The sequence below is a fragment of the Drosophila willistoni genome, assembly GCF_018902025.1.
Source record: "Drosophila willistoni isolate 14030-0811.24 chromosome 2L unlocalized genomic scaffold, UCI_dwil_1.1 Seg168, whole genome shotgun sequence".
NCBI classification, from domain to species: Eukaryota; Metazoa; Arthropoda; class Insecta; order Diptera; family Drosophilidae; genus Drosophila; species Drosophila willistoni.
This window is the reverse complement of record NW_025814047.1, coordinates 8,964,141-8,976,397: the sequence shown is the minus strand read 5'-3', so window position 1 is coordinate 8,976,397 and position 12,257 is coordinate 8,964,141. Positions and strand designations below refer to the sequence as shown.

General features: G+C 38.4%; 1 protein-coding gene across 5 annotated transcripts in view; it reads left to right on the top strand.

Annotated features, from left to right (window-relative positions):
* Positions 1-12,044, top strand: part of LOC6652439 (protein qui-1) — a 42,983-nt gene extending 30,939 nt beyond the window's left edge. For 2 of the 5 annotated variants that reach the window (XM_023181016.2, XM_047009861.1), the window contains 5 exons: positions 4,275-4,370; positions 4,429-5,512; positions 5,578-5,820; positions 5,876-6,192; positions 6,442-7,465. In XM_023181016.2, the coding sequence (XP_023036784.1) occupies positions 4,275-4,370; positions 4,429-5,512; positions 5,578-5,820; positions 5,876-6,192; positions 6,442-7,269 (2,568 nt within the window). In that variant the 3' untranslated portion in view covers positions 7,270-7,465. Of the gene's footprint in view, positions 1-4,274; positions 4,371-4,428; positions 5,513-5,577; positions 5,821-5,875; positions 6,193-6,441; positions 7,466-10,453; positions 10,810-10,857; positions 11,041-11,466 lie in introns of those variants that run through there. The other 3 variants (XM_023181017.2, XM_023181018.2, XM_002074695.4) reach the window with 3 other exon arrangements.
* The last annotated feature ends 213 nt before the right edge of the window (positions 12,045-12,257 follow it).

Here is a 12,257-nt window from a genome sequence, read left to right as displayed (position 1 = left end):
CAAGTAAGTATTGATACCTATTAAGCTCCAGCTCGAAATCGATTGGCAAAAAGTGATCCAAATAAGGCGAACTTGCCAGCATTTATTTATAGCGATTGAGATAGAAACCACATGGTTGATATGTCCTTTGTGGCCATATACCCTTTTTGGGGGAAAGAGGGCATCTCTGAAGGTAGAAAATAAGTTGAAATCTGCAATGCGAGTCCTTGTGGAATGTCAGTACAGGCAATTCGAGTATATCTAGTCGACAGATGAGATTTGTTGGGGAAGGGCTTCAAGTCCTTGGAATTGCATAGAAAATTGTCAAATGAGATTTCCAACTCGCATGGGATGAAAACAAAAAAACAGCAGCTTAGCTGATGCTTAAATTCCATTTATTTGTGCTATTGTTTGTTACATTTTATGAAATATCTTTGCCTGTCATATATCTCCATTAATTCCCAGCCATTAAGCAATCTCAACAAATACAAGGCAAAAAAAGCAGCAACAACAACACAATTGAAAGAAAGGAAAAACACATACAAAATAATAATAAAAACCACTCTGTCACAATGACATGAATTCTCTCTCTTTTTGCACTCGCAGCTACAGAGTTTTCAATTGCCATTTTGAGCGCCTTAAAGTTTTCCGTTTTCCACTTTTTCCTTATTTTAAGTCGCATATTCCACTTGAGTGGAATAACAAGAACAACTTAAATAAACAAATAAAACAGTTTAAGCGAATGTCAGCAAAGCAGACTAGAGTTCCCACCGTGGAGAGCGGCGGGCGGCGGGGTCGGGTGACTGACATAGAAAAGCAGCTCAGTTTTCTTTCAAGGCAATTTAAAGATACGCACGAATGTAAAAGATACTCTCCCAGATACCGAACAGATAAAGTTTTCTGACAACTTGGCAACCGCTTTAAGTCAATGCTTTGGCAAGGCAAGAGACAAGACAAGGGATAAAATCTAATAAGTGATTCCGGCTTAGCCTGTTCCGACATTATGGAACACACCAAATCCATTGTTGTCAATCAGCGTGACAAAAAGTATCCAGCAAACAAGACATCTCAACGACTTTGAAACACCCTACAGCAAGTCAAGATGCGACCAAGTGAAAGATTAGTCAAATATATGAGATAGTAGACTAGTAGACTCTTTCTCATTTTATCCCAACAAATTGCTTAAAGCATTATCTGCATTATCTGAAAGTCTCTCTAACCAAAAGGATCAGTTTCATTGGGAAATCAGCATCACCATTACTTCTTTCAAAAAGATTTGGTAAATATTAACATCCCTTCAGTCAGGTTGGAACTTCACTATGTACTTTTGTTTAAATATATGTACCTATGTATGTAAATTACAAAGCTCCAGTCCTGTTACTTGTTAACTTGTACATGAATAATAAAATAAGGTAAAATTTTAATTTATCGCATTAAATTCTATAAATATTTTGTTTTTTTCTTCCATTGATTTTGTTATAAATTCATTTTGGGGCCCATCGCGTCGGGGTAACCAAAATGTTATAGTATCAATTGTTTGTCGCTGGAATAAAGCCATTGATGCTCCTAAGGTCCGCTACTACTGAATTTATTGGAGAAAATATATATTTTGTATATGTAGGAGAAGTATAGGCTCCCAACTAAATGTGTTCTATGTATTACACAAGGTCAAACGGGACTTATAATGATAAATTTAGAATATTATTTATGTATTGGCAACAGCGATGCCAAGTCAAAATTTGAGAAATACGTAGCCAGGCTCTAAAATCTACTTATTTTTACGTAGCACAATTTTGCTGAAATACGTAGATCTACGTACTATTTTTTAAAGCTTAAAAACAATAAAAAAAATTAATAAACCATTAAATTTTTAAATTAACTGTATTGTACTTCGTTGTTATTAATTTCAATTGTCGTTTTAGAAAGCAAATTACATTGTTTAAATTATACATATTGATTTATGTACATGTTTTACAAAAATTTATACATGTTTTGATTAAAATATTTTAGGTGTTTGTCAAAAGGCTCTAAGATTTCCTATAATCCACTTTTGGTGTGAAGCAATCCTTTTAAAGTCTCCGTGTCTAATTTGTTTCTATTATTTGTCTTAATTAAATTAATTTCTGAAAATAAACGCTCAACATTAGCACTGCTATGTGGCAAAACAAGCAAATTTTGGGTTAACTCCGTCAAGATGGGAAACATTTGGGTTGAATTTCCGTTTTTTCGAAACGGAAACGGAATTTAGTGCTGCTAACCCAGTATAAATATCATCTTTTTTATTTAATTTATAATATATTGATATTACCCAAAAATTTTGGGTTTTAAAATTTGATTTCAATATTTTTTAAAAGTACGTAGTTTTAGTCTCTTCGTACGTAGATACGTAGATCTCCTTCGAAATACGTAGATCTACGTACAAATACGTAGACTTGGCATCGCTGATTGGCAACCCCAACTTTATTTAAATTCAAAGAAGTCCGCATCTAAAAGACCTTCGCTTAGTTCTAATATAAGAAACAGAATGTCTATGGGAAAGCAATGTAGCGGATCTCAATTTAAAGAACCAAGTGAAAGGAATTGTCTGTATGAAACTTGGATGCTAAGGTATCAGTTTATCCAATACTTATTTCAACTACATTAAATATGACTGCTCCAATCTAGTAGTAGACTAATCGTCTCATACAAGCAGCACTATATAGCACCTGATCTGTTATTCCTGGTATATCTTTATAACAAAAAGATGTACCCGTTGGGAAAAGTGTAGGCAGATAAAAGAAAAACAGAAGAGTCCCACCACCAAGTCGGTTCTTTCCCATCAATATGTATGGGCATATACATATATGTGTATACATACTTAGCAACAATTTGGCACGCAAAACAATCTCCAAAAGAATGGTTGGGGGTGGACTAGGAGTGGGAAAACCTAGAGATAAGGTCTTTTGTCAACGCCAAATATAGTAAATTTAGTTTACGAATCGCTATTGGATGCGAAACGAAGGGGACGCGAAGGGAGTGAGGAGGAAGACTGTTTGCGTGACAATTGGTGTTCACTAGGAGGAGCCACATTCCTTTACTCACGCTCTTTATATGTATTCGCAGTGAGTCGACAATAGACCCAAGAACAACAATGACAAACTGTATTGTAGCATACCTGAATGAAAAACTTTTCGTTAATCTCTGAGTTTGACTTGACTGGAGTTTTGTTTTAGCTGATATTTCCGTTGGCGCTGGCTCCTGATGGAGCATCCAATTTCAGCTGGTCGACAAAACTCAAAAAAACAGAATACACAACATCGACAGAAATAGGAGAAGTGGTATCGTCTGGTCCTCGAGCCCCCTGTCCTGCCGATTCCTGTTTGCCATTGCCGTTTACCTTATCTCTCAATTAGAAACCCTAATCCCGGTTGCTTAACCACATTTTGAGGTAGCCATTAAATAAAATTTTCCAACATTAAACAAAAGTGCCGCCAAAAATTGAACAAATTGCCTAGGCGATAACAAGCCGACGGCAGCTGAAACTCACGTTTCTAGCAACAAAATTGAAATGTTATTTCACCCAAACACTCGCATAATCATATACATAGCTACCACCCCACCAACCAACCACCCACCCAACCACCATACACATATCCCCAGCCAGAGTCACTTGAGCCTTCTGGCGGAGTGAGTGAGAGTAAAAGTGCGATGGCAAACTGGCAATGGTGAAGTGGCTCTTGGCTTGTCCTTAGCAAATGGCAAACGGAAATCAACTTTCTTACACTTTTACGCTAGCATCCTGATGGCTTCGTAGCACGCTAGGTGACCTCCAGTACGTCTTTGCCATGGCCGCCTGCTTTTGCCTTTGAGTGCTCCGCTGGAAATTGAAATGTTGCAATGCCCCAGACAAATGGCCAACTACATGTCGCTGTCTTTTTGCCATTTTGCAGATAAAATGGAAAATTTCAACTCCGCCTCAGGGCCTGGGGCCTCGATGAATGTGGGGAATGCAATTTATTAATATTCGATTGAATGATTTCGGTTGCTTTGCTCCTTCGTTCAGTCCTGTACACTACTCAGTTTCATTCATTTTTGGTCGCATTTGTCAATTTTGGTTGATCAAGTAATCGATAATTGTTTATCTCCATTAACCGTTTCTCAGAGATGCTAAATATTATTCTCATTTCGAATTCTTAAGACAGTGATTTTAGTCACCATCTTAAGACGGGGTGAAAAGAGGATTGATTGATTGTGTTAGATCGATATTACTCCTGCCTAGGCGAGAAATAGAATGAATGATTTTTTTTTTGTTTTAGGTCTTCCTGCTGGCGCTTTGTGACGATAATGCTCTGTATGTACGTACTCTGGCCACCGGCAAGGAGCTGCATACTCTGAAGGGTCACAAGTCAAAGGTAACTTGAGAGAAAGATATAAACTGGGTCACGGTTTTCAATTGTCCTCATATCTTAGATACGCACGATGTCGATTGGAAAGGACAGCCAGCGTTGTGTTGTGGGATGTGAGGATACCCGTGCTCTGATTTACGATATGCACTCTGGCAAACTCGTGCGATCGATGCCTCCGAATCCGGGTCCGGTTACCGCAACATATGCCATGGATAATGATGATTTTCTGATAACCGTGGGGGGAAATAAAATCACCTTTTACTCCTTCCGCAACGAGGAACTCTATGTGAACCCATACTCACGTAATCCCAGACGAAAGCGAAGCTTGAAGAAGCACTCACAGGCACAGCGTTCTCCCTCGACAACTTTGCCGCCCATCACATGCTTCGATCTGTCCCGAGACTCTCAACAAATGGCCATTGCCTCGGGCAGGAGTGTCCACCTGATGAGAATTAACACACCAGAGTTCCAGTGCACTTTGGACGGGCATTCGGGTGTAGTCAATTGCTTGAAATTCGCACCGAATGGGGAATTCCTTACAACTGGCTCCGAGGATCGATTAGTGCAAGTGTGGAGCTTGGCCGCTGGAGAGATAACCAATACTTTCAAGGCTCATGCTGCTCCGGTGATAAAAGTGGTGGTGCTCATGGATTCCTTGCGCGTAATCTCCACAGATCGCGACTCCCTGCTGCTGGTTTGGATGGCCGACTCTGGCAACCTTCTGCAAACCATTCAGGGTCCTTACAAGAACCTTGCAGTCACTAACAACATGCGGTTCGCCTGCTCCACAAATGGCGATAACACCATGAAGATTTGGTCCCTTACCCAGGAGGACGAGAAATACTCGGTATCTCATTCAGACGAGATCACCTGCTTCGAGATCAGTGCGGACAGCATGCACATCATAACCGGATCTAGGGACATGTCACTAAAGATTTGGCAGTCCACAGGGGGCAAACTCAGCCAGGTCCTGGTGGGTCATAGTGATGCGGTGACCTGTGTTGCCGTCTCGGTTACCAATAAGACTCAGGTGATATCAGGATCAAAGGACATGAACTTGATTATTTGGGATCTGCTAACAGGCGAGGAGGTTCACACACTCGCAGGACATTTAGGGCCTGTGATTGGAGTCAAAGTGTCGGCTGACGGTGAGTTTTACCTTAGAGAAGGAAACAGAGGAAGAGAGATCCCCTTGAATTCTTTTTATTTGCAGGCTCCACGGCGGTCTCGGGAAGCGATGACAAAACTTTGATCGTATGGGAGACGAAGCGCGGATTGGCCTTGACTTCACTTCAAATGCATGTGCCCTTTACACATTTCGACATCAGTCTGGAGGTGTCACGTGTTCTCGTCCAATTGGTTGATAGCTACAATCTTCCAGTGATCTGTCTGCACAATACACCGGCGCAATATGTCAAGTTGCCCATATATTCGGGACCCGCTAAAGATGTGGATGGTAAGTCACATAAATGAAACCCATAAGTTAAGCTTTAATGTCTTGTCTTCTTCAGATCTTCGTCCCCAAGGTCCCAAGCGGCAAATGAAACGACTCCTCAAGAAGGAAGTCTCATTAGATACTTATACATGGCAAAAGAAATATGGACACTTAACCTCATCCGTGATGATGGCCCAAGTGGACGAGCGTCTGAAGCGCCGATTCAGCGTGTCAGCTAGTATGGAAGAGATTTCCAAAATTGCCGAGACCAAAACAGGAACCTCCCAAGCCAACCTCGGACCCGAACAAGCGGCTCTGGCCCAATCGCAGCACTTTGATCAGCTTGAAGCCTTATGGAACAAACGATCCCCACCGCGAAGACGTCACAATGCGGTAAGTACAAAGTTGTCCTAAATTGCATACCTAGAGATTAGTCCAAGGCGGCGTTTGAGGCGTAACGAAAATAGACAACGAGCCAAGACGCAGAACCCGCTTTTGTATCCGTTGCCAAGCCGTTGACGATCTTTGTAGATGCCTTTCACCATTTATGATTTTTGGTTTTGTTTTGTCTCTTTCTTTCCTTATGCTTTCTTCGTGTCCGTTCGCTTACACTCTCAAACGAATACCGTGTCCGAAAATTAGGGCCTGTCGCGGCAGACCTCTCTGGTGGAGGACCGCCTGGAGTCGTCCGATGACGATGAATACCAGGATGAGCGAGCAGGTATGTTGTCAGCCTCCTACGACCACATCCATCTACTTGCACGCTTGCCGGGCCTGCGATCCCTGCACGATGCATGGAAGACGAATAGCTTGCGAGTGTCCCGTACCCGAACAAAATTCTATGTGAATACGCCGCCACACCACAACAGCTGCGATCAACTGACACAAACAACCACTACAACGACCACCCGACCAGCTACAGACGAACCTCATTCATATCAGCGTGACCGGGTGGCCCCAGACTTAGTGAGAGATTTGCTCCAGCACCCCTTGTCCGTGTCCACAGCGACAGCTGAGTCTGAATCTCCACGACATATAACCCTTCGTCAGCTCTTCCACTGGCCCAGCATCAAGTCGCATCTGTGGCGCAGTCAACGGCAACGCAATTGCCAGTCCCTCCAGCCCCACATCCGACTCAATCAGCCACATCGTGTTCGACCCACACCCATAATTGTGGTGGAGAACTGCGACAGCCGACGAATCCAACGTCTGCGCACGGATCTTGTCCTTCATCCCAAGTCCCGACAGGCTTCGCTGGGGCATATTGAGGCAGCCAATGTGGCACTGCCTCAGGGCAAAAAGCCTCCCACTTCCACGTCCTCCTCTGAGTCATGCGGCTATTTCACTCGACGCTGGCAAGTTTTTCGAGGCAAATCAAATACCCCCGTCCCACGCCACTCTACGCCAAGCCCGAATTCCAATCCCCAAGAACCGGCGCCAGCGACTTGCAATGAATGCGTGACCCAATGACAGAATGGGAAACAGAACGAACCCACAGCCACACCAAAACCAAAAAACCAAAAACCCAGCAATGTTACACTGCACGAATATTATTTCACTTACTTTATTTCGTAAAGTTAATTCTATTTGAAGTTCTTGCCATGCATAGATATTGAGTATTCCTAGCTGTAGCCACCACTTCTTCTCTTTTTATTATTTTTTTATGTTTGTTCAAATAAAATTTGCTAAATTTATAATTTGTTTCATTTGACGTGAATGCTTTAGTTTTATCATAACAAATCTGCAGGTAAGTGTAAAAACAAAACAAAAATCCAGACAACAAAAGGGCTCTCTTTTCTTCAGCTCCCGCCTCAAAAAAGGATCTAGTCAAATATTCGCATTTTAAGAACATAAATTCTTTATTTTTTTAAGATAAAACCAGATTCAAACATATGTATGTATGTACTTATACTTTCCCAGTAGGTAGGTAGAATATAAAAACATATTTACACAAGCAGATAGAGAAGATATTTCCTAGATAGACATATAATTCCTATAGGAAATATGTAGTAATATAGTGCTATATACGGCCTGTGATATTATTGTTCTGCTTACGTGGAACTGATTTCCATGCTTCAAGAGAACTAAGAAAAACTGCTTGTAGAACCGATTAATACTCAAAGTGCTGAACCATCTCCTTTCTGACCAACTCTGAAATGATCCCAACAAAAACAAAAACGGTGGTTTATGGATGAATAAGAATGAATTTGTAATAATTTTGGATGAACACTTCACAGTCAGAGATAATACATTAGATTCTGAAACTAAAGGGATTCCCTCCCTGTATACAAGTGAGTATTCAGTATTCTGCTCAGTTTTTGACTGACTCGTAAGTTAAACATTTTTGGCATGCTACAGAGCATATGGGAAATGCGCCCCAAAAAGTATGCTACAATTCGCCAATGTACTATGAATTCGCATTTGCTCCAATCGAATGCATAAAATTCCAATCAATTCAATTTCAGCACGATTAACTCGATGAGCAAACAAAAAACAGAAAAAAAGAAACGACGACGGTTCGCGGTGGGGGGTTTTCGGTGTAATGAATTTAATCGCACAATTTCCATTAATTAAAAGCAATCAAATCAGACCACGCTTTATGCAGATGCGGATGCGTATGGGAATGTGAGTGCGGATGGTCTTTCTGGGGGTATACCAAGTGGTATGAGCTTAATTTTTGGATTAATGCATATGCAAAAACTCATTTCAATCAGATGATAATTCTGGGAGGTAAGCAACTTGTTTTACCATGCTTCATGCCCTTTTTTATTCATGATAACTTGTTGGCATGTTTTGCTCCCTCCTTCTCCTTACTTATCTCTCTCACTTTCCCTCTCTCTCTCTCTCTCTCTGTTTTTCTCTTTTTGTCTCTGTGTCTATTTAACACATTTTGTCTTTTACCTCGTGCAAGTGCCAAGTCAAAAATCTGTTAAAGAGAACTAAATAAGAGGAAACTTGGCAAATTTATTGTCTTGAACCATACGTTTCTGCTATGTTTTACAATTCTTCATATCCCATATATACAAACATGTATATGAGCATTTTAGAATTTAAGTTTAAAATTTTCAAGATTTTGAGGTTAACTTTATTTTATAAAACTTTTATTTTTACCTAATATTTTTGTTTCAATTTTCTTGGCCAAAAACACTCCGAAGAGTGTTTCAGGGATTTTCAAAGTGTTTTAGTGACGCCAGATTAGGGATATTACCGTTTAGCTCTTTGCTATATAAATCGGATAAGACCATCTGAACATTTCATCGAACATTGGAAGTTGATTCTATTTATTGGCACTTACCAAGAAATAAAGCTCTACCTAAAGTACAAGAATTCTACCTTTTATAGAAAATTGTCTTAATTGTCAGCAAAGTAATGAATCTAAGCAAATAAAAGAATCTAAGCAAATCATTTTTAATTCTGACATTTCATCGCACTATCGCCAGTTATAGGGCAGTTGAAAAGAAAAGGTTATTGATTAACGATTAGCAAAAAAAAAAAAAAAATGTTGATTTCAAATATTTTTAGCGATGTTTACGAAAGTCGACATGATTTTTGTTGACTTTAATTTAAGAGGAGCCCCTAACTAATTTATGCAAATTACGCTTATTGTGAATATGAACTCGGTGTTTGTCCATTACGTCCAGTTTTTGTTTAAATCGGGGGTCATGTGATTGCAAAATTGCACCCAACAGTTAAATTTTTTGTACATTTTTAACAGATATTAGAGTATTGTTTATGACGAATAGCTCTTGTTTGCGAACATTGCTAATAAACAATTTGTTAGATGCAAAAGACTTCAACAATTCTTTAAAAATAAAAAAACAAAATTCTTTGAATCCCCATAGCATACTTTTGGGTTCAAATCTTACTCATTGAAGAACCTTATTCAAAGTGTTAGATTATAGCAAAGAAGAAATTGCTTTTAAATTATACCTAATATAGTAATAGGTTGAAATAATTAATTTTTTGTGTTTTATTACACAATGAAATGTTGAAAATGCGGTCTCTTTGAATATTTTCAACACATTTTTTCGAAAACCTGACGTGATGAATGACACCTAAGTACAGAGTCGTGATCAGCACCCCCCAATTGACACCTATTGTACTTGAAACACTTTTTCATGTCCTTAAAACTATCGACCTGGGCTATCAAGTACTAATACCATTCATGTATAAAAATGTTGTTAACAAATCTATTTGAATAATGTTTTATTAATTTTGTTTCTTTAATATTTTATCGTACGAATGATCTGTAGGGCCACATTGGAAATGCCCATATATATATGTACATATGTACTATATTAATATATGTATATGAAATAATTTATTACCCCAAAAGCAATTCATACATTTCAGTTTTAGCTCAAGTCGCAGTTAAAAACTCTCTTAATGTGTACATATTAAAATATTTTCTTTTCATTATACGTTGTATCCATTTTTCCTTATTCTATGGAAGTTTATTATAAACTTTTGTTGTTGTTGGCAAAGCGCAAAATATTGGCTAAAGAATTTTACAAAATGGACAAAATGCCCAATGCCAAATACAAATAATCAAATGCCAATATGAAAATTTCCATTTTAATTTTCCATTCCAATGAACCGACCCAACTCAATGAATCAACCAACCAACCAACCAACCAACCAACCAACCAACCAGCCACCGCTCACAGCTCGAGAACCAGTTCCCGCAGTTCACTGCAACAGCAACAACAGTATTAACAACAACAACAAGCACACCAATAACAATACCAACAACAACAACAGCAACCATGTCAACAATTAATAAGACCATTAATTTAATTACCCCAAAGAAAATGAAAGAAAGTAGATCGATCTCTCTCTCTCTCGCATTGGCATGATCAAAATTACTCCCAACCTACCCCTACATCCCCCCGCAAAAAATAAGCACCTAGAACCGATTACAATTCCAAATTCTCTCAGTGTTGTTCAAAGGCACCAAAAACGAATGCACTACACTGCAAGAAAAGTCGTCCTATAATTGATTTTTATAGTGAGAAACAAAATTGTAATATTTAATTGAAAAATCTTTTGTATTTTTAGACGATTTCGACGATTTCTTTTAGACTCGAAACTTTCTTTCAATTCCGCGGTTAGCAATCGGTTGACCCCTAAAAATGTCTCTTCATATCTCAGATATATACCTCACAACTCACTGAAAACCGAATGCTGAAACGTCTACTTAACAAAATATACTCAACAAACAATATATATACATAAATAGATACGTACAAATATTTACAATATATATATCTAAACTTAAAATACATATAGGAAATACTTATTATACCATTGTACAAGTAGGTACATTAATCACCCAATGTTAGATTGTGAGAGGAAAACACTCGAATACAACACACAATACTCGAACTCATGTCTACCGGATCTGGATCTGATCAAGTAAGTTAGCACCCAATTGCTGGTATTATGTAATCATATGAAAGGGAAACTAAAAACTGATTAATGCAAAAGAATTTCGAAAATTTTCATTTGCAAAAACTGCAAGTAAATATATTTCTAGATAGTTTTCTTTAGAGACAAGCATGCAAAATAAATAGAAATCAAACATATATATATATATAAATTACATTCATATATAAAGTAGATGGATCTACTGGAGTTCTCATGCTAATTGTAATGCTCTCTCTTCAGATCATTTCGCTACAGGAGGAGGAGGATACCACAAAGGATAAGGACTAGATGACAGCTGAAATAACTAATAACTAAGTATTAATCCAAGTCCAAGTCAGTGTTTTACATGCGTAGTATTTCATAATAAATATATGGAGTAAGCAATTCTCTCTCACACACACACACACAAAACCTCCTTTCCCTACCTACATATAGTCCACAATCTTAGATTTCGGATACATCTATGATGAGCTTAGAACTTTGATGGATTCATTATGTCAGCCACAAAGTTCTGGTTAAACTTAGAAACCGCTTTGCTTTACATCCTTAGGTACACACATACAAACATACATACATACAGACAAATATGCCTAAATACTCGTACCCATACATACAAACAAATGTACACATATGTGCGATCTATGTAGACTCTTTCCCTTTTAAGAAGCCAGAAACCACCGTCTCAGACTTTATAGGAACTTCTAGGATTAAGTGAGCAATTCACCAAAGGAAGTGAGAAGAAGCCATTGAGAAATTTTAATGTTGTAGCAAGTTTTATGTACCTATAAATGTTGATTATATTATAAACAGATATACAAACATACATATACATATATATATATATATACATATATAAATAGTATGTGTGTATGTACTAACATATGTGTAGAAAAATGTTCAAAAATGCCAAAAGCAAAAACAAACTCTTGAGGGGTTAAAAGCGTAACTATGCTTAAAATGAAAAACATTTATAAGAAAATGCAGAAAATGCGGAAAATGCAATATAAACACATAAAAACACACACCCAGAC